This window comes from Mus caroli, unplaced genomic scaffold (genome assembly GCF_978045245.1).
Source record: "Mus caroli unplaced genomic scaffold, Mus_caroli_1 scaffold_6, whole genome shotgun sequence".
Taxonomy (NCBI): Eukaryota; Metazoa; Chordata; class Mammalia; order Rodentia; family Muridae; genus Mus; species Mus caroli.
The window spans coordinates 4,148,167-4,172,822 of record NW_028227261.1 but is presented as its reverse complement, the minus strand read 5'-3'; the positions used below and the strand labels follow the sequence as shown (position 1 = coordinate 4,172,822).

Below are 24,656 nucleotides of genomic sequence, written 5' to 3'. Positions count from 1 at the left end.
TGTGCCTAGCTAGCTGGAGGGGGCCCTGAGTTATCTTCCACAATCACCATCACCACACACACACACACACACACACACACACAGTCTATGGAAAGGAAGGTGTGATGGTTTCTGGGACTTTGTCTTCCTCAGCCAAGCACAGCTGATCAGTAAGAGTCCTGTCAAGGCTGAGAGAAGCTCAGAGGGTGTGCTTAGATCGAAGCAACAAGAGTTAGAGGTTGGGAGGTGACTGAAGATGCAGGGCACAAGAGGAAGAAAGGAGCACTCGGTCCCTCCCGCAGGTGGCTCAGAAACTTCAGCCACTAGAGCCGGGAGGCTCGCCCTAACTAAAGAAAGAGAAGGCCCAGAGAGGGCAGGTGCCTCGCCAAAAGCCACTCTCAGCCCAGTCCTGCCGTGGGATGGAAGCAACTCAAAACTTTCCTCCCCTTGTCACCAACAGGGTAGGGTCTGGAAAAAAGGGCCAGGAAGAAGGACCAGGGGCGTCGCAGCTGGGGAGGGGGCGGTCTCTAGTTTCCCTCCCCCTTGGCAGCTGGCGCCGCCCCCACCCCGCATCCCGCCCCTACTCACTGCCAGTAGAAGACGAGGAACGACGCTGCCCGCAGGCTGCGCCCGCGCCCTCGATGGGCAGAGGTGGGGCGGGTGGCGGCGAACTCAGGGCCTCGGGCAGCGGCGGCGGCGGCGGTGGCGGCGGCAGCTCCCTGGACGTTTTGGAGTCCGCTGAGCAGCCGTTGTGCACGTGGTTCCCGGGGAGCAGCGCCGCCTGCGGGGGAGCAGAGGGGCCGGAGAGTGAGGAGCGTGAGACGAGGCTCGGTCCCGAGCAGCCCGCGAGTGCGGGCTGGTGGACACGCACCTCCTCGCTGTGGGCCATGCCCGGGCGTGCGGCCAGCGGCTCCCCCGGGCTGCGGCCCAGCTGGCGGTAGTAGTCCCCCGTGCTGGGCTGTTTACTGAACGAGCGCTGTTTGCGGTCCGAGTCCTGCCTGCGCAGTCCGGTGTTGTGCCTGAGCAGCGCCTGCCTGTGCAGCACCTCCGAATCCTGCCTGAGCAGCCCGGAGTCCTGCCTGTGTAGCCCCGAGTGGCCGTCGCCGGAGCTCGGCTGAAGGAAGACAGTGGCGGATGATGCTTTTGGCTCGAATGCCCCTCGCGCCTCCCTCCCAGCTCTTTGCCTGGGGGGGCTCGCGGCCAGCGGCCGTCGGGGGGCGCAGTTGGCCGCGTCCCTAGGCCCTCCAGTTCTCCGTGCAGGATGGGGCTGGGGGCGAGGGGACTTTGGCGAAAGGGCCGGCTCACAGGGAGGGGTCTGGGTTAGGGCCAAGGGCACAGGGGCCCCTACTGAGGCCAGAAGGGGCGGATCCAAGGGCGGGGTGGCCCAGCCTGGACGCCAGGGGGAGCCTGCGCTGGAACAGCTCCCACTTAGCCCGCCCGAAGGGCACGGCTGCACCCTACTAGCTGCTCCGCCAGCCGCGCGTGAGCGCACGGGGCGCCTAGAAGCCTTTTTGTCGGGGGTCGCGGCCTGGAGGGGCCCCTATCTAGAGCTAGTACCCAGGGAAGCTTCTGCTTGCTCGCTCACGGGGCCCACAGCCTGGGGCTGCTCCTACCTGCGACTGTTCCGGTGGCCCCCGCTGTGCACCTGGCGGCGGGGGCGGCACGGACCCGACACCTGCGTTACCTGATCCTTCCTCTCAGGTTACAGCCCGGCCCGCACGCTGCCCGCCTATGAGCTCAGTCGGCCTGACATCACCCAGGGTCCACCAATCCCAGGCTTAACCCCCAAGCAGGCACGGATGTCATGGAGCCCCACGACTCTGCCACCAGCCAGGGGCGGCTCCACCCCGTGCACTCCTTTTGCCTCTCGTCCTGAGTACCCTACCTTCATCCTCCCCGCCTCTCAGTCATTTGCCCGGACAGCAAGAGGGCCTGACCTCGGATAGTGAAACTGTTCGTTTTTGTCCACCCACCCCTCCATTCCAGGTCGCGCCCTGGCCTTTCCCTCCCGCATCTGGAACCCATCGCTAACCATGTAAACGACACCGCACCCGGGCCCAGGCCTCAAGTTTCAAGTGTGGCCGGGTGGGCTCGGGTGACAAAACCACTTCTCGCTCCGTTGCTCCCCGCTAAGGCCTGCACTGGGAGAGGGAGAAGAGGTGGTGTGGCCAAAGACCAAGTGACCAGGTGGGGGCTGTCCCCTGACCCTGACCCACGCTCGTGCGTCTCTACTGTGGCCTCAGACCCCCGTCCCCGCTGGTCAAGGTTCACGTGACAGGAAACACGACACGCCAGATTTGTTTTCTGGGTCAGCCAGCCCCTTCAGCACCCACTAGAGCCGTGGAGGTGTACACAACTCAACCCAGTTCTAACGGACAGTTTAGTCACCCATGCCTGAGGGGGCAAGGGATGCAACTGCACACAAAGGACCCTTTGTGGAGCCTATTAGCGCCTGCACTTCTGCACGAACACACCACAGAGGGGCATGGGGAAGTCCTGGCACTCAGGCGCAGTGGTGGGGAGTGGGCAGGGCTTGGGGCGAGCCCCATATGTTATGCCAGGCTTCGAAAGCGGGATAGCCTCTACCACCCCAAGAATTTCTGCCCGACTTTTCTTTCCTCCAGAAGAAAAAAAAATCTTCTGGGCCAGCTTGGTTTACGGAAGGGCAGTAAAAGGGCGGTGCGGAGTCCCTGTGAAGGCTGTCCCTCCCATGTCGCCTCCGCCCCATGGCCTTGTGACCTGGCTCACCTGTGCAAACTGATCGCTCAGCTCCACCTTGGGCTGGGGAGAGAATTGAAAGGTCTGGGCTCTGGCAAGGCTTTATGGGTTTGCCACCCTACACCTGGCCACCTGTGGTCCTTGGGCTGTCCCCTCACCTCTCCTTCTGTCAAGCCCTGCTTTGGGTCACCCTGCTATCACATCTGACCATCCTCTGCTCCCCAGCTTTAGCCAAAAGTCCGAAGGCCTTGGGTGTTCTTCTAGTCCCTCACACAGATCCACCCCTTCCAAGGGGTTTCCTTATTCTTACACGGGGACTCCTCCTGGATCCACCCAAGGGTTCCGGAGTGGGAGGGGAGTTAGCACTGAGAAACCCTTTTCTGGGGGGGGGGGGGTAGGGGGGGAGGAGCCAGCTTCAGCCTCTGCTCTTAGCTAGCCTGTCAGCAGACAGCAGGATGCCCTAGTGCACAATGTAGTCTTTAGCACTGTCTGGGCCTGACCTTCCAGTCAAACTCGCAGTGCCTCGCCTGAGGAAGATACTCCACGTATCACCTTCCTTTCCGTTTGTTACTTTGTTTGGAGTGGGTCTCTCCTCTCTCCTCTGTGTAGTCCTGGCTGTCCAGGAACTCACTCTGTAGACCAGGCTGGCCTCGAACTCAGAAATCTGCCTGCCCCTGCCTCCCAAGTGCTGGGATTAAAGGCGTCTATCACCACTCCCGGCTCAAGTGTCCGTCTTAGGGTGCTTTCCCCTAACTGAGCTCTGTACTGTAAGTATTCACAATATCTGTATGCCTTCCTTTTCTGCTAACTCCAGGATAGCCCTGACACTCTGTGCAGGATGTACCTACCACAGCTCCTCAGGAGGCCTGTCTCTGTTCCTTCAACCTCAGCTCCTTACAGTTGACTATAATGGTGACTTTCTCCCCTATACCATTTCCAATGGTCAGCCCTGAGCGATCATGGACCTTGCTAGGACCTTCAGTTCTCAAACTTACCCTGGGCCCAGGAAGCCCCATTTGTGACCACAAGTCAACCAGGCCAGGTCCCCATCAGCCCAGTTCCCAGTCAGCCCAGTCCTACTGGTAGTCAACAGGGCGAGCTTTCTACCTACCTCCTTGAGTGAGTCCACCTCCACATGGCGAAGTTTGTTCTTGGTCTGCATGTAAATGTTATTCAGATGCAGCCCCACAGGGGGATTGGGAGCTGGGTAGCCTGGTGGAGGTGGGGGTGGCTGGGTGCCTGTGGGTGGTGGGGGCGGAGGGAAGCTTGGTGGTGGTGGTGGAGGTGGTGGCGGGGAAGGCTTCCCTAGCTTGCCCCCAGGCAAGCTCTTCTCTGGGTTCAGCATGTCCATGTAGCTCTGTAAGTCTGCAGCTCTTGCACCTGGAATCCCTGAGAGGTGGGGTGAGACAGAAGAACAAACAGAATGTTGAAATCTGCAGAATGCACCCCAGATCCAAGCTGTCTCAACTGCAAACAGCTTATCCAGCAGCAAGGCAAACTGGGGCCTGCTTGGTATGGCTTGCAGTGGCCTCCCCGGTAGTCAGTAGGGTGATACTCCCAGGTTCCTAGGGGATACTTCAGTAGGTTTTGGGTTGCTGGGTCCTGTGGAGGAGGACCACCTGGCAGGGGCTAGGTGGGGCAGGAGTCTGGGTGGCTGCACTCAGGCAGCTCTGCGGGCCACCTAGTGGTGGGAAGCAGACGCTGCAGCTGCAGGTGGTTGGACTCCTGTTCAGGGTGTGGTCAGTGTGTACCCACAGGCCTGACTCTGTGGGAAGGCTTTTGTTATGTGTGTCTTTTGTTTTATTTTAGGTTTTTCTTTTTTTTCCTTTTCTTTTCTTTTCTTTTCTTTTCTTTTCTTTTCTTTTCTTTTCTTTTCTTTTCTTTTCTTTCCTTTTCTTTTCTTTTCTTTTCTTTCTTTTTCTTTTTCTTTTTTTCTTTTTGGTTTTTTGAGACAGGGTTTCTCTGTGTAGCCCTGGCTGTCCTGGAACTCACTCTGTAGACCAGGCTGGCCTTGAATTCAGAAATCCACCTGCCTCTGCCTTCCAAGTGCTGGGATTAAAGGCGTGCACCACCACTGCCTGGATGTTATGTGTGTCTTTAACCCTGTACTTACCTGTGTCTGTGTTGGACTGAGTGACTTTGGGTATGGGTGACCATGTTTGTAATAGGGAAATGGAGGGCTTCTGTTTGTGTAATATAGGTATAAGTGTGCATATTCCTGGCATAAGTGTGTACGTGTGCTTGTGCATGCTTACGTGTATACTCTGCACACTTGTCCACATGTGCACCTTTGAGTTTGGTAGCTTAGCACTGAGATCACCGAGTCATGTGTTGGGCACATGCAGGCTTTGTGGCAGGAGGCTTATTGGGATGGACAAGTTCAGGTGCATCCCCTCTCCATGTTAAGACATTGACTGATACAGACAGACAGACAGATGGACGGAATGGCCCTGGCTTTGACTCAGTTCCCCACACTCCTCCTTCTCCTTCCATCCACTCACCTCGATTCGATCGCTGCCCCTTGCTGCTGGAGTGACTGGAGGAGCAGGAGTCATAGTTGGAGAACGTGCTGGTAGGCGAGCCCAGGTCAAAGGTCATTGGCTGGACCGACATGGTGGTGTTGGGCGAGGACATGCCTGAGTCCAGCTGCTTTGCCTCCAGGTCCATGGATTGATCCCGGGACAGGACTCGGTGTTCCAAGCTCTGAGGGAAAAGGAGGGAAGTTTTGGGCTCCAGAGTCCTCCCTGAGCAACCAACTGAGGCACTTCCTGAGTTCTGCACCATTTCTGCTTCGTCCTAGGTCAGGAGTCAAGAGCAGACACTTCCACTTGCACTTCAGGTCTCAGAGAAATGCCCACCTGGCTCTCCCCATGCTCAGGACACTTGGGAAGGAGGGTCTGGCCTGCACCCCAAAGGGATGCAGCCCTGCACCTGTCACTCCCCTCTAATCAGAGGGCAGAACGCTTTCTCTCCTATGCATGTATGGGCAGAGGACCCTAGGGGCTGTTTACTGTAGGAAGAGGGAGGATACATTCAACTTCCATTGCCTGGCTACAACAACCTAACTTGCTTGAGCTGCCAGCTGCCTACCCAATGCCAGTGCACCTCCTGATGGTGCTGGGGGGGGGGGGAAGGCTGGGCCCTAGATGGCATGTGCCTGCTGAGGCTGCCAGGTCTTTCATCCTCCCTCCCACCAGCCTGGCCTCTGAGGGTAGGCCTGCCGCTCCTGCTGGGAGCAGGTCAGGATGAGGGGCCACTTACATTGCCCATGCTGTCCCTGCTACCGGCAAGCCTGCTCCTCCTCCTCCTCTGTAGCCTCCTGCCCACAGCTACTCCTCCCTGCCCCTTGCCCCTCCCTGCCTGAGAAGTGTCACAGGCCCCCTGGGAGAGGGAAGCAGGCTGGCACCAGGTAACGGCTCAGCAGCCATGCTTATTGGCTCTGTAATTAGTGTTTGCCTTTTCTGGGCCAGCTGTCATTGCTGCTGCTGGGCCTGCCTGGGTGAGGGGGCCAGATCCTGCTGCCTATCCCATTCACTTCAAGGACTCCAGGCCCTGTTGTCTACCCTGTAGGAAAGGGAGCCCAGAAGATGACTTTGGGGGGGGGCTGGAGGGGTGGGGGTGGGGGGAAAGAGACAACCTGCAGTTGCTCTTTTCTTGATTGGCACTAGGGGGCAGCACTGGGACTCTGCCCTGACTTCTGTAGACTATGGAAGCTGGAACACAGGGCACAGACTTTGGATCCTGGAATAATACCTTTAATTTCCCATCCTCTACTGTGCTATGAGATTATGAACCAGTATCTTCTGCGCCTGAATTGCTTCATCTGTAAGTAGGAGTAACAGTGTTTGCAAAGGTGTTGAAAGTTGGTGACAGACCATTGCATGCCACCTAATACATGCCTTAATCATGAAGTGCCAATCACAGGCAAAGATGAACTAGGTCACACCTGTGGAGCCCAGGCCAGAGAGCTTACCAGTGACAGAATTCAACAGTGGCTTATGACTGGCTCAGCATCAGGAGCTGGAGCCGGGCAGGCTCTTGGAGCCTTGACTCTGGGAGACCCTCTCTGGGAGTTCATCTCCTAACCTTTCAGCTTGCTTGACCCCTAGGCCCTGCTGTACTGTCCACAACCCACCCAGGATCACCTACACACTAGCAAGCAGGGCAGGCCTACTGGCCTTCTTTTCTCCAGGCTTCATCTGGAAGACTTCCTCATGGCTGGGCTGGGCCCTGGAGATAGCATCCCTCTGAGAGGGGCTGTGAGACCCATCTTTTTCCTCTTCTATTACTGCCCCAAAGTGAGCGTTGAATTATCTGGGACAGGGCCCTGGACTTGGGGACACACGCACCGGAGCCTGAGTCTTACTGGGTCATCTTGTGACTTTGTAAAACATATAGCAAGATAATTTACAAGCATATATCATGTTTTAGTTTTGAGTCAACTACAAAGTGAGTAGATGTGTACCAATCAAGACAGGTGGCTCCTGTCGGGTGCTGTGCTGCATGGCCGTAATCCTAGCTACTTGCAGGAGGAGAGACACAAGTTCGAGGCCAGTCTGGGCAACTTAGCAAGTTCTTATCTAAAAGTCAATTTAAAAGGCAAATGGGGAGAGACCTGGAAGTGTAGCTTAATGGTACAACATTTTCTCAGCACTCCCAAGACCTTAGGTTCAACTCTCAGAGAGAGAGAGAGAGAGAGAGAGAGGAAGAGAGAAACAGAAAGAAAGAAAGAAAGAAAGAAAGAAAGAAAGAAAGAAAGAAAGAAAGAGGGAAAGAAAGAGGGAAAGAGGAAGAAAGAGAGAAGGAAAGAGAAAGAGAGAAGGAAAGAGAAAGAGAAAAAGAGAAAGAAAGAGAGAGAAGGAAAGAGAGGGGGAGAGAGAAAGAGAAAGAGAAGGAAAGAGAAAGAGAGGAAGAGAGAGAAAGAGAAAGAGAAGGAAAGAGAAAGAGAGGAAGAGAGAGAAAGAGAAAGAGAAGGAAAGAGAAAGAGAAAGAGAGGAAGAGGAAGAGGAAGAGAGAGACAGAGAAGGAAAGAGAAAGAGAAAGAGAGGAAGAGAGAGAAAGAGAAAGAGAAAGAGAGAAGGAAAGAGAAAGAGAGAGGAGGTTATACCTGTCTGTGAAATGAGACCACGAACATACCATACCCTACAAGAGGTTCTGTAAGATTTAAGTCAGATAATACATGTGGTGGGTGAAAGATCAACTTGGCTGACTCCAGTGATCTGTGTCTCCTGGCTGCTGCCTGTCCTCTTGCCCCCCCCCCCCCCCGGCAATTTTGAATCGCCTCAGGCAAGAGGCTTCATATCTCTGAACTTCACCTTTCTTCTTGGTACAAGGGCAAGACACTGATTCTTGGGGTTAAATGGTGAGAAGGGTGAGAGACTCCACACCAGCCACTTGTGGGTCATACCAGGGTTTGCACCGTACGTAGGTAGCGGGAACAGTGGGTGTGGCCATTGAACTCAGCCAGGTCGGCAGCGGTGTACCCATCGTGGTCGCGGACGTCCAGCCCAGCGCCGTTCACCGCGAGGATCTGGCAGCACTGTAAGAGCACGAGGAGGAGAGGTGGGTCCCTCCACATCCAGCACTTCAGAGAAGCTGCGAGGACATCGCTGGGCCACCAGAGGGCGACAGCGTCCCAGTCTCCGGCCCCGCCCCGCCCACGCCTTCGCCCACTTTCCAGCCCCGACCCTCTCGGGCTGCCCTGACCTCCAGTTCCCCGTTCTCAGCAGCGTCATGCAGCGGGGTCCCGCCCCACAGGTCCTGCGAGATCTCTGCGCCGTGCAGCAGGAGCCAGCTGAGCACTTTGGTGTGGCCGCGACTGGCAGCAAAGTGCATGGCCGTGGCGCCGTCGTGGTCCTGCTCTGAAAAGCTAACTTCTGCAAAGCTCACCTGTAGGGAGGGGCGTGGCAGAGGGCGGGGCTTGCGCTGGGCCCCCTCCTGGCCCCGCCTCAGTCCCAGCAGGCCCCGCCCACTCCCAGGGCTGTCCCGCCCTGTGGTCCTCAGCTCACCAGCCACACCAGGACTGGGTTGTGGCCCATCTGTGCCGCGGCATGCAGGGGTGTCATGCCGTCTTGGGCGCGCAGGTGCGGATCTGCACTGCACTCCTGCACAAGGTACTTCGTCACTTCCAGGTGGCCCTCCTGGCACGCCAGGTACAGGGGCGTGGCACCGTTGTTGGTTTGGGCATTCACTCCCCTGCGAATAGGCAACACCCAGTGTGGGCTCTAGAAGCCCGCTGCACTCTGGTCAAAAGCCTCCTTCCACCCTTAGCTTGGCTCTCTGGAGTGCTGAAAGTGGGCAGGTGACAAAGAGGCTTTGTCACAGGTTGTCCGAGATCTTTGGCTCAGTCCTATACTGCTGTCTCTCAGCGCGCTTCTCCACTCTACGCCCCTCCTTATTATTATTTTTTAAAAAATTTTTTTTAGACAAGGTCTTTTTATGTAGCCCTGGCTATCCTTCACTAAGTAGGCTGGCCTCAAACTCACAAAGATCTGCTTGCCTCTGACTCTTGAGTGTTGGTATTAAAGGCAGGCATCGTCATGCCCAACTAAAATTTATTTTACATTATATTTACTTAACCTTTTATTGATTTTATTTTTCCTTTTATTGAAAAATAGACTCGGGGGCTGGTGAGATGGCTCAGTGGGTAAGAGCACCCGACTGCTCTTCCGAAGGTCCAGAGTTCAAATCCCAGCAACCACATGGTGGCTCACAACCATCCCTAACGAGATCTGGCGCCCTCTTCTGGAGTGTCTGAAGACAGCTACAGTGTACTTACATATAATAAATAAATAAATCTTAAAAAAAAAAAAAAGAAAAGGAAAAATAGACTCTTTGCCAGGCGGTGGCAGCGCACGCCTTTAATCCCAGCACTCGGGGAGGCAGAGGCAGGTGGATTTCTGAGTTCCAGGCCAGCCTGGTCTACAAAGGGAGTTCCAGGACAGCCAGGGCTATACAGAGAAACCCTGTCTTGAAAAAAAACAAAGGGCTGGTGAGATGGCTCAGTGGGTAATTGCACCCGACTGCTCTTCCGAAGGTCCAGAGTTCAAATCCCAGCAACCACATGGTGGCTCACAACCATCCGTAACGAGATCTGGCGCCCTCTTCTGGAGTGTCTGAAGACAGCTACAGTGTACTTACATATAATAAATAAATCTTAGGAAAAAAAAAACAAAAACAACAACAAAAAAGAAAGTAGACTCTTTTACCATAACATACATACATTTATTTATTTATTTATTTATTTATTTATTTATTTATTTATTTATTATGGGGGGCATGGCATAAGGCAGTCAGATGACAGCTTTGGGGAGTCAGTTGGTTCTCTCCTTCAACCTGGAGATGGAACTTAGGGTATCGCACTTAGATGCGAGCACAGCAAACACCCTTACCCTTTGTACTATTTCACAAGCCTTAGACCCACCTTTTAATTGGTGTCTATAAGGACATGATTACCTGGTTTCTTCCACCTTCAGTCGCACTAGCGATCGCGGTGTGCCCCCATGATCGCTGTCTGAACTCAGGTGTCTCCCCATTTGGAATGCTCCATTCTTTCCTCCTTAAGACTCAGGACACACCCCCCTGAAACCTACCTGTCCTTTCTCCTCATACCATTGGGAGACCTCTCCCACCTTGGACCAGCTTCTCTGATAGCCTGGTAGGCTTGATTATCTATAACTAACTACTACTGGCCTGGGCCTCCCCCAGGAAACTGATTTCCTAGAAGGCAGAGCTGGAGGTTTCCAGCTAAAACACAGCATGCCCAGTTAAATCCAGACTTCAGATGGACATCAAGTAGCATTCTAGCGTTTGCCAAGTACAGACTACAGAATGTGACTCACAGTAGGAACGCACATAGTGACGTGGGGAGAGCAGGTAGCATCCCATTATGTTCTAGCTTTGGCTTGTTACTAGTCCTTATCCTTGCTTCCCCAGCCCAGCTATGGTACCCCACCTGAGTGGGGATGAAATTAGAGAGTACTGAATCTGCCTGGGCCACTAGGTTGATGCAGGTTTGGACTGTCCCTGTCCAGGGTGCAGTTACCAAGAACGGACACTGGGTGGAGCCATAAGCTACTCCCGACCCATCACCTGCCCATTCAAGTCTGTAGGTCCATCCTGATTAGCCGTGATATCACAGGGCTCTTCCGTCATTCATATTCCCACCGAAAATTATTCTCCCTAGCTAAAAACATCCAGAGTGTCAATCAGGCCCTTCCAGCTCCTCATTCGTTCAATAGCCTGCATGTCCCTCCTCCTCTATTTGGCTATGTACCATCTCCTTGTCACTGCAACATAAGTTAGGTCCCCGCTCCTACCAAGACAAGCATGCCTTCCTCTCCTTACCCACCATCCTCCCAGCAGCCCCTCTTCTCTACCTACAGCCCTGACCTGAAGCCTCTCTCCCAGGTTGTATCCCCCTCCGACCCCTTTGCTTGTCTCTTGACCCTTTGGTGTGGGAATCCTTCTCTGACCCCTGACACAAGGCTGTCGCTTGCTGATCTCAAGTTGAATCTGGCTCTTTAGATGTCTGGGGGCAAGTAGGTACCAGGACAGGTTGTCTTTCAGCATGTCACCTATGTCAAGAGCAAAGTGAGGTCTGGGGGTGTCCTCAGCATTACAGTGCCTTCCTAGCGTGTGACATGTTCTGGGTTCCAGACTCAGCAACACGCACACGCACACTCACACACACACACGTGCCCACAGGAACAGACCAAGCATCTTGGCACACACTTCTATTATTCCAGCACCTGGAAGTCTGTGACAGGAAGATCACTGAGACTCTGAACTACGTGGTGAAACTCCATATCCAAAACCCTAAACTAAAGTGAAATGGAAAATAAAATAAAAACCAGGTCCTGCCTGGACAATGCAGGGCAGGCAAAAGACCTAGCCGTCAGCCACACACCTACCTACCTTGCTTCCTTCCTTTCTCTCTCTCTCTCTCTCTCTCTCTCTCTCTCTCTCTCTCTCTTTCTCAGAACCCTCTCTCTCTCTCTCTTTCTCAGAACCCTGCTGGTTCATGGCTCCAGCCTACAATCCCAGCGCCATCCTCGCCCCCACACACTGGTGTGTCGGGAACAGCCTGCTGAATATTTCATGACCGACACTCAGCAGCCTGAATTATTCACCCCCCCCAATCTCCCCTTCTGTAACCAAGGCACAGTGAGTGCTGGGGTCCTGGGGATTGAAAGTCAAGTGGGGAGACCCCCTAGGACTTGCTGGGTTTTCAGGGTGGGAGAGGCAGTTTACACATCAAAGAAAGCTGGACTCACTGTGAGCCTTGCCATTTCAGCACCTTCTAGTTGGCAGGTAGCCACCATCTAGGAGTATCCAGAACCTAGAAGGAGCTGGGCAGCAGAAGGCATTGGTACCCACATCCTCCCGCCAGCTGCTGACTGTCACTCCCAGCAGAGCCTTGGCACAGAGTAAAAGTCCCCATTATCACCAGCATGTCAACTTCTGCCCCCAAGACTGCGATCGAGGGGTGGGAGGCCCAGAGCGTGGGGCGACTCTGCTGATGGGCCACTACAAAGGGGGCAGCCAGTTCTTGTCTTGCTTCATATAGAGGTAAGAGAAATGCAGGGTCCCCCAGACTCACTGAAGAAAAATGACAACGCTATGAAAGGCTCTAAGGAAAGAGCCCAGCCTGGTCTACAGCGTGAGTTCCGGGCCAGCCAAAGCTACATAGAGAGACCCTGCATTAACTTTAAAAAAACGATTATTGACTGATAATAGCTACCTTTAATTGAATAGTTACTCCCCAAGTCCAGCAATTACCGAGTTTCATATCCTTTCTCATCTAATCCTTTTTACGGTCTTGAGGGAGAATTTTAGCACTGTTTCCCCTTTCTCAAATGAGGGCACAAAGGCAGGGAGGGCTAAGATCATTTGATACGAAATAGACAAAGCTAGGATGTGAGCCTGAGTCAGAGAGGGGAGAGAGAGAGGGAGAGAGAGAGAGAGAGAGAGAGAGAGAGAGAGAGAGAGAGAGAGAGTGCAGCTGCAGCTGTGCTGTGTCCACACTTTTCTTGTCTCTCTGTCTCCCTCCTCTTCACATAGGCCTCTCTCCTCCTCTCAGGAGCCCCTTTACCAGTGAGCTCAGATATGCATGGGCTGGGGAGCAGGACAAGGGCTGAGGAGAACCAGGTGTAAGTCCCACCTCCCTCAAGCTGGGTCACAGTGTCCCTTTCTGGATCCTCAGACCTATGGTTGAGATGGCTCTTCTTTGTCTGACAGGATGAGCCAGGACCCATGGTCCTGCCAAACACGTGGCAGACTAGTCTCTCTCTCTCTCTCTCTCTCTCTCTCTCTCTCTCTCTCTCTCTCTCTCTCTGTGTGTGTGTGTGTGTGTGTGTGTGTGTGTCCTTCCCAGCACCTGCTCCTTTGCCACCCACCCATTCATTTGTGCACAGAATGGCTTCTGAAACTCTAAATGTTCCCATCCCACCTCCACGTAAGCCATGTTGGGAAAGGACAAGCTCTCTCTTGCTTCTTCTGAGACAGGGTTTCGTGTACTCCAGGTTGACCTAGAACTTGCAGTGTAGCAAAGGACGGCCCTTGGAACTTTGATCCTGGGGTCACAGGCCTGGACCACCACTCCCTTTATATGGTGCTGGGGATGCAAGCCAGCGTTTCATGCACGCAGGGCAAGCATTCAACCACTGAGCCACTAAGTCACACTAAAATCCCTACTCTCTCTCTCTCTCTCTCTCTCTCTCTCTCTCTCTCTCTCTCTGTTTATTTATTTATATGAATACACTGTATCTGTCATCAGACATATCAGAAGAGTGCATCAGATCCCACTAGAGATGGTTGTGAGCCACCATGTGGTTGCTGGGAATTGAACTCAGGACCTCTGGAAGAGCAGTCAGTGCTCTTAACCACTGAGCCATCTCTCCAGCCCCTCCTTTCTCTTATAAGGTTTATTATTTTTATTTTATGTGTATAAGTGAGGGCCCAAATGTTTGTATGTGCACCACATGCATGCAGGTACCCACAGAGGGCAGGAGAGGGCGCCAGATACACTGGAACTTGAATAATGGGTGGCTGAGAGCCATCATGTGGGTGCTGGGAACTGAACTCAGGCCCTCTGCAAGAGCAGCCAATGCTCTTAACCACTGAGCCATCTCCCCAGCTCCACTACTCTCCTGGACCCTAAACTCGGGAGTTTGAAAACTCTGCTACAAGCTATCCTGCTACTATGAGCAATGATCTTAGATTATAAAGTCGTTTGTAGTTTTCCTCCTGGGGAATAAAAGGTGATTTGAACAAACAATGATTATGGAAGCCACTCTGGCAGAAAAAGGAGTGTAGTCTATTTCTGAGGGTTTCTTAGAAATCTGTTCAAATTTATACCAGTGCACAGCTAGCGCTGCCACAAAAAACAAACAAAACAAAACAAAAAACAAAGAGTGATCAGGCAGGCTATGGTCAAAAGGTCAAAAATTTTTAAAGGTTTATTTACTGATGAATTTGGGAACTCTGTATGCATGTATATCTGCACAGCAGAGGACAAGATCAGACAGCTGTAGGCTGCCATGTGGGTGCTGGGAATTGAACTCGGGCCCTTTGGAAGAACAGTGAGTGCTCTTAACTACTGAGCCATCTCTCTAGTCCCCAAAGGTACTCTTCTGCTGCCAGGAATATCTGCCCTAAGGGAGGTCAGGAACACTCCTCACACAAGGTGCCTGTCAATCCTAACTCCTATTTGTGAGCTTGGCTCACAGAGGAAAAGCCTTCCCCTCCGCCCCCACTGGCATCCCAGCCCACCAGCAAGGCTGGCTCATCTTCATTGTCTGGTTGACTGGATTTAGAATCACCTACGAGACACCTCGAGCGAGATGTGAGGACAGTGACAGAGAGATTTAACTGAGGTGGGAAGTGACCCCATGGTCTGGGGTCCTGGGCTGCTGGAAATTGGAAGAAAGTAAGGAGCCAGCTGAGCACATTCAACTCTGCTTCCTGACTATGAACACGTCACCTCAGGTTCCTACTGACTTGCCTGCCTCCTCCCCCACCCCATCCCCTCCCTGGTCCCCAGGAACGGACTATATCTCCTTTTAAACTGCAGGTCAAATCCTTCTGCTAGTTGCTTTTGTTAGGCAGTTTGTCTCAGCAATGGAAACAATCTATACACATTTCCAGCCCTTGCTTGCATCTCTCCCAACCTCCACCAGATACAAGGAATTATCAATGATCCCGCGGCGGTGGCCACGAGCGCCACGACCCCACAGCGTAGCTCTGCGGCACGCCCCCACAACGTAGCTTTGCGGCGGGCCACGCCCTCACAGCGGAGCTCTGTGCTGCTGATCCCTTCTTCTTTTCTTTTTTCTTTTTTTTGGTTTTTTGAGACATGGTTTTTCTGTATAGCCCTGGCTGTCCTGGAACTCACTCTGTAGACAACGCTGGCCTCGAACTCAGAAATCCACCTGTCTCTGCCTCCCCTGGGATTAAAGGCGTGCGCCACCACTGTCCAGCGTGCTGATCCCTTCTTACTCATGTATTGTCCAGGAGAGGCCTTTCCTGTTTCCCTCGACTGGGCAAAGAGTTTAGACCCATTTTGGTGAGTGAATGTATATGTGAAAAGAGGCAGCCAGGCCAGGAGCTCTGTGCCCACCATGGCCTCTGCCGCTCAGGTAGAGTGTGTGCACTTGCCAAATGGGCACAGGGAGATGAAGAAGAGAAGTTCCATCTAAAGTCACAGGCAGTCAGTAACCTGCCACCAGGCATAGACCCAGGATTCCAGACTCCTCATCAGTCAGCAAACAAAGGCGTACCTGCGTGGGAGGCACTGGGCACACACGGCGAGGAAGATAAAGCCTGCAGCTTCATTAGTCATGGGATCCAACAGAAAGAAAAGACACACAGCGACACGTAGGACACTGTCCAAAGATGATAAGGGCCCAGGAGCCTGAGAGAAAGACCCCAGGTCCTTCCCCTCTCTCCAGTCTCAAAGCTCAAAGTCAGGGCAAAGCCCAGTCCCCCCTCCAGCAGCCCAAAGCAGACTTGGCAAACGCATGTGGGATGGGGTGGGGTGGGGCGATTGGACTCACGAACCCTATTAGAAGCAAAGATGTCTGCCAGCCCCTCGAGGCTTTTCAGTTGCCCCAGGTGGGGTTGTAGACATTATATGTGCAGTGTGCCACTTGTGTCCTTATCCAGGAGGACTGTCAGCCCACCCGTCTGCCTCACTCCCAGGCATAGCCCCTAGGACTCCCAGATTAGGGGGTCTCCTTTCTGTGGGGTACTGAGAGGAGAAAGAGGGAGGTGTTCTATGGCAACTTCCGCTTCTAGAAAGATTCAGTCCAATGAACTGGGGTAGACTAGAAAAAGAGTGCAGCGCGTTCCTGCACCGGCAAGCTCTGTGCAGTGCCCCAAGTCATAACCGGTGTTCACTGGGGCACAACTGGTGTTCACAGGCCCTTCCCAAAGCTGCCCGGCCCTCCAGAGTCGCTGTGACCTGTCAGCACCATGGCCCATGCTTACCCACAGTCTCCCTGGGCAGGATCGAGTTTCCCACGGGTAGGGATGGCACCCTTCCTCCCTCATTGAGGCACCAGAGAGAGCTGAGCTCTTGTGAATAATTTACAACCCTTCACAGCAGGCCAGGAAGCCCTGAGAGAGCAGGGAGCCACAGCTTTGGGGCTAGGCTGTGGCTAGGCTGTGGGGTCTTTTTATTGAACTCTGTGGCCCTAGAGAATTCCACTCCCAAGGCCAGAGGTCACATGGGCACACAGACTCTGACCCCAGTTCCTAATATCCCCTCTTGCCTGAGCTCAACCTGGCAGCCATACAGAGATCTCTCCTTATCATCCTGGTCACAAACCATGGCAGGGATCGGAGCCCGGGCCCTCTGTCTAATTCCTGGAGATTTATGGTGACTCCTGGACAGTCTGGTAGTTCCTCAAAGGGGCCATCCGGGGCGGCACAGAGTCAGCACCAGGGCCCAAGCTTACTTAGCACCTGGTGTGGCTTGTGAGGGGTCAGGGTATCCAAGGGCTCACCTCACAAGTGTCACAGCCCCGATGGAGTCTTCTTACACATGGGAATCTCAGCCCGTGAAGGACTAGGCTTGTCATTAGTGGGGCCAAGGGGCTAGCAGTTCTCGTTAGAACTCAGAATGCTGTCACCAGCCTGGACCTCTAGCTACACTGTGTTTGACAGAGAGCGTCTACAGTACATGACCTGTCATCTTAGGAACTCAGTGTCCTGTATTTAAAGTGAGGGGGTGTGACAGGCTCATCAGAAGCACAGCCTGGGGGCTGAGGACGTGTCACCGGTATGGCCCAGCTCTGATCTGAAGTGCTCAACAGGACTCTGGGCCAAAGCTTTCTAGGGCCGCCGATGGTGGCAGGTCAGAGCCCACTCTCATAGGTCTTTGGGGCCACTGACTTGCCCTTCAGTTCTGCCTTCCTGAATGCAAAGCCTTCACCTCAGTGGCCACCAATAGCTATGCAGAAAAGCCACCCCAGCAGAGCTCCTGTGTCTCACCCACCCAGTGTCACTCAGGGAAACTCTTGCCAGAAGCCAAACAGGCTCAGCCTGCCTGTCCAGAGCTAAGGAGACCATTGGTGCCTGCCCTTCTAGGTCAATGTCACACCAGTGTCTGTCTGTCTGTCCTATGCCATGTGGCCACACTGGCCTCCAGCAGGCTCCTTCATGAACAGTGACCCTGAGGCAACTTCAGAGATGGATGGGCAATGGTTCCAACCCTCTCACCTTGTAGCTGTTTCCCTCCTGAGGCTGGCTCCACCTACTTAGACAGTACCGGTCAGAGCCCTCACCCCCAGGTCCTGGTGGTGGCCGCTCGTCTCCTAAACCTTTAGGAAAAAAATCTATGTCCTTTCCCCAAGGCTTCTGTCCCCAAAGCACACCTAAAGCCTGGCTGCCTCCGTCCCCAGACTGTCAAGGGTCACTCTGCTCTGCTGTGACTGTCTTGCACAAGCCCTCCACCCTATCCTAGAAGCTCCCAGCCATTTAGACCGGGGTCTCAGGAAGGCTTAGAAACTTCTCCATCAGTGGGAGGAATGGGTTGAGAGGCATAGAACTGGAAGATTGTTCAGAAGCGGCCTGCTCGGGACTCTGGGGATAGGAGGGATCAAGGGGGTAACGGGCAGCTCTCTCTTTACCTGCCTCTACCTGCCTACGTCAGGTCTAGAAGATGCTCCCGATTCACCTCCCCATGTACAGTAGTCTTAGAAACCAGCACAGGCTGGGCGTGGTGTCGCACGCCTTTAATCCCAGCACTTGGGAGGCAGAGGCAGGCGGATTTCTGAGTTCGAGGCCAGCCTGGTCTACAGAGTGAGTTCTAGGACAGCCAGGGCTATACAGAGAAACCCTGTCTCGAAAAAACAAAAAACAAGAAAACCAGAAACAAGCACAGATCAGAGCTGGGGATGGCCCCCTGCTGCAGCCAAGCGAGTGACTTTGGCGAGTGACCCTCGTCTAGTTTACCAAACGCAAGTATAAGCTGCCAAGGGAGCTGGCATGAGGAGCACTTGCTTGCAGAGACCGAAGCAGCGGCCGTGGTCCTGCTGGGCTGGGTGGGAGGGAGATGATTCACCTTGGCTGGATCTGTCTTAGGCCTGGACCTCTGAACCCCTGATGGTCCCTGAAACAGGCACCAGTGCCACTGCAGCAGCCTGTGGCACTCCTCAGAGCCTTGGCCTCGGTACCCAGAGATCCACTTAGGAGAAAAGTCCTAAAGTCACATATGGTAGCACAAGTAGGCAGAAAGAGCAAGCATCCTTAGACTGGGCATGGGAGTCATGCAGGAGGCAGAGGCAGGCAGATCTCTGTGAGTCTGAGGCCACCCTGGTCTACATAGTAAGTTCCAGGCCAACCAAGGACGTGTCTCACCAAAACCAACCAACCAACCAAATAAATAAATAAAAGGAAGGAAAAGGAAACTATACAGATCAGGAATTCAAGGCCCAAATCCTTTACTTATTAGCAAGTTTGAGGCCAGTCTGAGCTACGTATGACCCTGTTTAAAAATTCTGGCCTGGAAGTGTAGCTCTGTGGTGGACTTCTTGCACGTGCATGGTCCCAGATTTAATCCCCAGCACCGAAACAAAGCAATAATAGGAAAGAAAGTCCTTACTCAGGGTAATGCCCGACGAGAAGCTTCAGAGAGGGAAGATCTCCTTTGGCGGCAGCGTAGTGGATAGGCAGGGCGCCCGTGTCTGTGGTGATGGCCGAGTTTGCACCGCCCTGGTACAGCAGCCACTTCACCACGTCCGGGTGGCCAAAGCGGGCAGCCAGATGCAGGACTGTGGCACCAGAGTTATCTTTTTCCTGTGGAGGAGAGCGAGTTAGAGCCCTATAGTCCAAACCTGTTCTTGCCAGGTGCTCAGTCCATTCACTGCCAGCCTCTTTCAGGCAGGGGGAAGACCGTGTGCTTGAGCTAAGCTTAGCGTAGCGCACTTTTGGGGTGAACTAGAACCTAGGCTTGTGAATCCTGCCTCTGTTCTTTAGCAACTGCTGGCTGGCTTTGCCCCTCAGGTTACAGGCAGCAGTGCCATGAAGGTCTCTTGGAGGCCTTCAGGGTGTGAGGGCAAGCTGCCAGGATACAAGAGACTCCCTCCCAAAACACAGCATCATAGCAGGAGTCTGGGCTCAGGCCTGGCACCCAGGAAACACTTGAGCAAATGAGAACGTTGTGGGGCTGAGCAAGGCCAGGAGGGATGACCAGGTCAGGCTCCACCAGGCTGGTATCAGGATCCCCCTGCTCCTAACCTTTGTTCTTCTTCCTCATTCCCAGGTGTCCCTTGAAAGGGACAAAGGCTTCCATCTTGGTACACCTCCAACCCGCCTCCCCCCACCCCACCCCAAGAAGCTGCCCTCTTGTCGACTCCCATGCACATGGCTTCAGGAACAAGCTGTGTTCTTGTGCTGTAGAGGAGGAGGTCACAGGGCACTTGTGGGCAGGGCCTGGGACAGACAGCCAATGGTGTAGGTGTGTACTAGCAGCAGGCTCCTTGAGAGGCTAGGTAAAACCCCTACAGACACCCTCTGGGTTCAGACCTGTTCTTCATATATATACCTACTGTGTCTCTCTTTGGGGAAGGGGCTGTTCATGGGCAGGGAGAAAAGCTCCCAGCAGCACCCAGAATCTCTAGATCTAGGCTGCTGCATTTGAGATTGGCATTATTCCAGGATCTGACAGCATCCAGCACACATTCATCAGAGATGTCTGGGATTAGGAGAAAGTGTGGAGCAGCTGTGAGAGGCGACTGGGAAGTTAGGCCTCTCCTTCTTTCCCTGTAAGGAAAGGATACCACAGAGACACAAGTGGCCAAGATTCAGACAATCTGAGGTACGGGAATCTCAGCAGGAAGGCCCTAGAGCCTCCTGGTAGGAGAAAAGGATGCAGGGGGCTGGCATGGAATCCATCAGGCTCTGGAGGCAGAGAGGACCATGGGACAGAAAGTAACAGGCAAGAAGGGACTGAGGAAGACACCAGAGTTCCCTGCTGTGGGGTGCAGGTGCAGGTGTGTGTAGGCTTACGCAGTCTGTTCCCTGGAGCTCAGGCATAGGCAGCTAGAGGTGGCCTAAGCAAGACCACAGCGATGAAGGTCGGGTACCTTAGTTCTTGAGAATAGCCTTCTCTCTCCACTGGCCTTAGGGATATGGGCCTGAGGCTCTAGGGCATCCTTATAGCTCGAGACTTCTGCATAATGATGGCACCATGAAGTCAGTGGCCTGAGTTCAAGGTGCCATCAGCTGGACAGGCCTTGGGAGCCTTGTGTGCTTGGGGCCCACATCCTAAGCTGTTTATCTCTGGACCTGATAGAACCAGAGATTGAGGTCAACCCTCAAGCCCTGTTCTGCCCCTAGCTTCCTGGGAGTAGAGGACAGGACACTTGATAAACCGGACACAAGGTTACTCGTTCCTTCCACCTCCTCCATTGGTGATAAGGGAGGCTTCCGGCCAGTGCAGGAACCTCCCAAGAGACAGGAGGAGTGGACCATGTGGCTGCAGGCCACATGGCCAGGAACTCCTGATAACAAGGCCAGGAGATAAGGGAAGGAGAGACTCTCCCAGAAAGATGGGAGGTGGAGCTTGCCCCTAAGGACAGCAGGTGGGAGCTGTATTGGCTTTTGCTAGGCTACTGCAGACTGAAACTGGCCCTCAGCCCTTCGATTTGCAGCTAATCCAGGGGTCTATTTTTGTTTGCCTGGTTGTTTTTTTTTTTTTTTTTTTTTTTTTTTAAGATAGGGTCTCACTCTGTAACCCCAGGCTGACTTCAAACTCACAGCAATTCTCCTGCCTCAGTCTCCCAAGCACTGTGATTACAGATGTGAGCCATTCAGTGGTCACTGTCAGCTGGAAATCGGCTCCCTTTCTCAGCTGGTTGCTGGGCAACCAGAGTGTCATCTCAGTTCCTTACCTCGGCCTAGGAGACCCTCTAGGCCTGGCCTTCTATCCCTACCCCTCACCATCACTCTGGTCTCCGCAGCCTTCCTCCAGCACATCACAGAGCCTTTCCCTTCTTTTTCTCTGTGCTGAGGGCTCTGATCCACTCGGCAGCCAGGACTCCCCCTGGCAGGTCACATCCCTCAACATCACCAGGCACAAAGATGCCAGGTGGGGCTGAGAAGTGATTTCGAGTTGGAAAGGGCCCAAAGTTGCTCACGTCCTTAGGTCCACTTATGCCCTGAGGAGAACTCCCTCACCTCATGTCCCACTACCTTTGTCTCTGACTTAGTGGTATCTGCATCTTGGCCTGGGGTGATGTTTGAGACCCTATTTATTCTCACTCCAGACCCGAACCTGGTGGCCATGGGCTTCTAATTTGGCAGCCAAGGCCCATCACTGCCCCACCTTCTTCCACCCTGGGCCACTCCCTCCAGCGAGTGCTTTGCCTACTCTAGGAGATATCAGCCTAACAGAGTCCAGCTTCCCCCTCCCCAACCCCCGGGTTCTCCTAATATCAAGCAGCCAGGTATCTACCCCAGTCCTCAATCTCAGGGGCCCACTTTTTTTTTTTTTTTTTTTTTTTGGTTTTTCGAGACAGGGTTTCTCTGTATAGCCCTGGCTGTCCTGGAACTCACTTTGTAGACCAGGCTAGCCTCGAACTCAGAAATCCGCCTGCCTCTGCCTCCCGAGTGCTGGTCAGGGGCCCACTTTATCTAAAGCCTTTTGGAAAGAGCACAAGGCTCAGCTTAGCCACGACCATGTCTATTCCACCCGTCTTTGAGCCGCAGGAGGGCTGGAGTCCTTTGGGCCCAAACTGTCTCTTAGAGTGGACTCACCTGCACCCTGCAGCCACCCTGTGTGAGCAGCCACTGCAGGCAAGAGAGGTAGCCTGTGGCGGCGGCGTCATGGGCTGGTGTGGCGCCGTTGCGCGCGCGGGACACGGCTGGGAGGGCAACCTCCTCCACCAAGTAGCGCAGACAGTGCAGCTTGCCTGAGCGGGCTGCATGGTGCACCGGTAGGGCGTCTAGCGAGTCGCGCAGAGAAGGCCCCAGCAGGCCGGCGGCGTGCAGGGACCTCAGCACGTCCAGGTCGCCCCGCCGTGCCGCCTGCAGCGCCTGCTCCAGGGCCATGGTGTCGCCCTCGGCGCCGCGATCCGGCGCTCAGTGGGCTCCCCGGGGCGTCATGCGGGTGGTCCCAGGCTCCAGGAGCAGCCCCGCGGTGCAGCCGTCGGAGGAGTGCGGACCCGGGATGCAGAGAGGCTGCCAGCCGGCTCTGCGATCCCGGGGACTCAACTCCAGCTCTGCTGCGCTCTGGGGCGGGGACCCCGAAGAGTGCCCACTTAAGCCTGGGTCCCGCCCCCGCCCCGCCTCCTCTCTGCCCCGCCTCCCCTGCCCTGAGCCCTCCCCTATCCCTGGCGGCCAGCAAGGGTTGGTACGCACTTTTCTAATTTGCTGCGCACAAAAACTGAATAGGATTCTAGTACCCTCCAAACACAGACCCGTTCATTCAGCTGTCCAGTGACCTCTATGCTTTGTTTTAGGTGCTGGGGACACAAGCCAGCAAGTGACGGCAATTACAAGGAGAGACAAATGTCACTAGAACCTGGCAAATGGGAGATAGAAAATATTTTGTCGGGCTGGAGAGATGGCTCAGCGATGAAAGAGCACTGACTGCTCTTCCCAAGGTCCTGAGTTCAATTCCCAGCAACCACATGGTGGCACACAGCTATGTATAATGGGGATCCAATGCCCTCTTCCTGTGTGTCTGAAGACAGCAACAATGTACTCACATACATGAAATAAATAAATTATTTTAAAAAAGAAAGAAAGAAAATATTTTGTCACAGGCATCAAAAAGGTGCCCGGTGCTTGGTCTGGTGGTAAGAAGGGACATTCAAGGCCAGGGAACTAGACGCCACTGCCCAGAAGTTTAAAAAGTCCCACCAAGTGCAGAATGCAACAGCGCCCATGCTCAGGACTTCAAGGTTCCTCTAGAGTACAGAGTCTAGACCCAAGAAAAAGATGGGAGACGGGAGAAGGCAGAAAGAGAAAGTAAGGAGGGAGTCAGCAAAATGATTGGGTAAAGGGGCTTGCTGCCAAGCCTAACAACCTGAGTTCTATCCCAGGGACCCTCATGATGGAAGGAGAGCCCGAGCTCCCGAAAGTTGACTTCTACCTCCACATGCACAGTGTAGCAATGGCCCCCAAGTAAATAAACACAATGATTAGAGGGGGGGGACCCTCAAAACTCATATGATCTATTTCTTTCTTAAGTAAAAGGAAGTTAGGACTTAGAACTGTTTGGACCAGGGTGCGAAAGACTTTGATTACCCAGGTTGGTGTGTGTGTGTGTGTGTGTGTGTGTGTGGTGGTGGTGGTGGGGAGTGGACTTGAAGGCCTGGGCCTGCCAAACTAAGGACCAGAAATGGAGGATGTGAGGGCTGGAGGCTATTGGAGAGACGCTCCAGTGCCTTTGTCCAAAGAATCGCTATTGTGAGCAAGGACCCTGGGAAGTGCTGGAGGGTCCAGGCAGGTAAGCACTAGGGTCAAACTACCTTAAAGGGCATAGCTGGAAACAGGTTATGGGAGCTGAAGGAGGCAAGGCCTGCTGGGCCGAAGCAGAGGCTCCCGGAAAGGAGGGGTTGTGCGAGCTGTGGGAGCGCAGCAAGCATATCGGGCAACCTTGAAACTGCTCGCGTTCTTCCTCCTCGTCTCCCACGCACAGCGGAGGTCAGGCAGAACCCAGCCCCACTCCCCGGGCGTTGTTTCCATCACTGCCTAGCTCCTACCAGCCAGGGCCGTGCTGGAAATGTTGGAAACGGAAGCTGTTTGCAGAACGCAGCATCTTAGAGTGGGTCTCGGGGCGGTCTCAGATACCATTCCCGTTTTCACCACATGGTGGCGCCATGCACGGTGGCCGCCTGAGCTCCCGGGTGAGCTCAAACTTCGTCGCTGTTCGCAGCATGCTCAGTTGAGTTTCCAACCACTTCCGCCTAGCTGGTAAGGCCTCATTCCTCTATAGGACCTGCGGTTACTGGGACCTGTAGTTTCTTTTCAGAGGTTTCCAGATTCGTCACAGTGCCATAGCTTTGCTGCCGCTCTGTGCTTTTTGAATTAAGTACATTAGCATACCCCAACAGGCAGGTGCCCCTTAAGACCAATAAGTGTCAGGGAACCAAACTTAGATGCTGGACCTGGCTTCTACTCCCCTGTAGCTCCTCCTTTGTGACAGAAGTCTTGAAATTCTTCCACCCTACAAAGTTGGTGCCTTGACACTTTGCGTGGTTTTTTGTTTGTTTGTTTATTGTTTTTGTTTTTGTTTTTTTTTTTTAAAGATTTATTTATTTATTATATGTAAGTACACTGTAGCTGTCTTCAGACACTCCAGAAGAGGGCGCCAGATCTCGTTACGGATGGTTGTGAGCCACCATGTGGTTGCTGGGGTTTGAACTCTGGACCTTCGGAAGAGTAGTCGGGTGCTCTTACCCACTGAGCCATCTCACCAGCCCTGTTTTTGTTTTTTTAATGTATGGCTC

The 24,656-nt window shown here is 53.8% G+C and overlaps 1 protein-coding gene across 8 annotated transcripts in view; it reads right to left on the bottom strand.

Moving 5' to 3' along the window:
* Espn (espin) overlaps nt 1-22,467 on the bottom strand; it is a 31,848-nt gene extending 9,381 nt beyond the window's left edge. For 2 of the 8 annotated variants that reach the window (XM_085838550.1, XM_085838551.1), the window contains exons 1-5: nt 5,959-6,030; nt 5,199-5,400; nt 3,809-4,086; nt 851-1,093; nt 568-760 (exon numbers count right to left, since the gene is read on the bottom strand). In XM_085838550.1, coding sequence (XP_085694676.1) covers nt 568-760; nt 851-1,093; nt 3,809-4,086; nt 5,199-5,400; nt 5,959-5,967 — 925 coding nt within the window. In that variant the 5' untranslated portion in view covers nt 5,968-6,030. Of the gene's footprint in view, nt 1-567; nt 1,094-2,727; nt 2,761-3,808; nt 4,087-5,198; nt 5,401-5,958; nt 6,031-8,104; nt 8,237-8,403; nt 8,587-8,705; nt 8,893-18,802; nt 18,997-21,957 lie in introns of those variants that run through there. The other 6 variants (XM_085838552.1, XM_085838553.1, XM_085838547.1 and 3 more) reach the window with 5 other exon arrangements.
* Between the last annotated feature and the right edge of the window lie 2,189 nt (nt 22,468-24,656).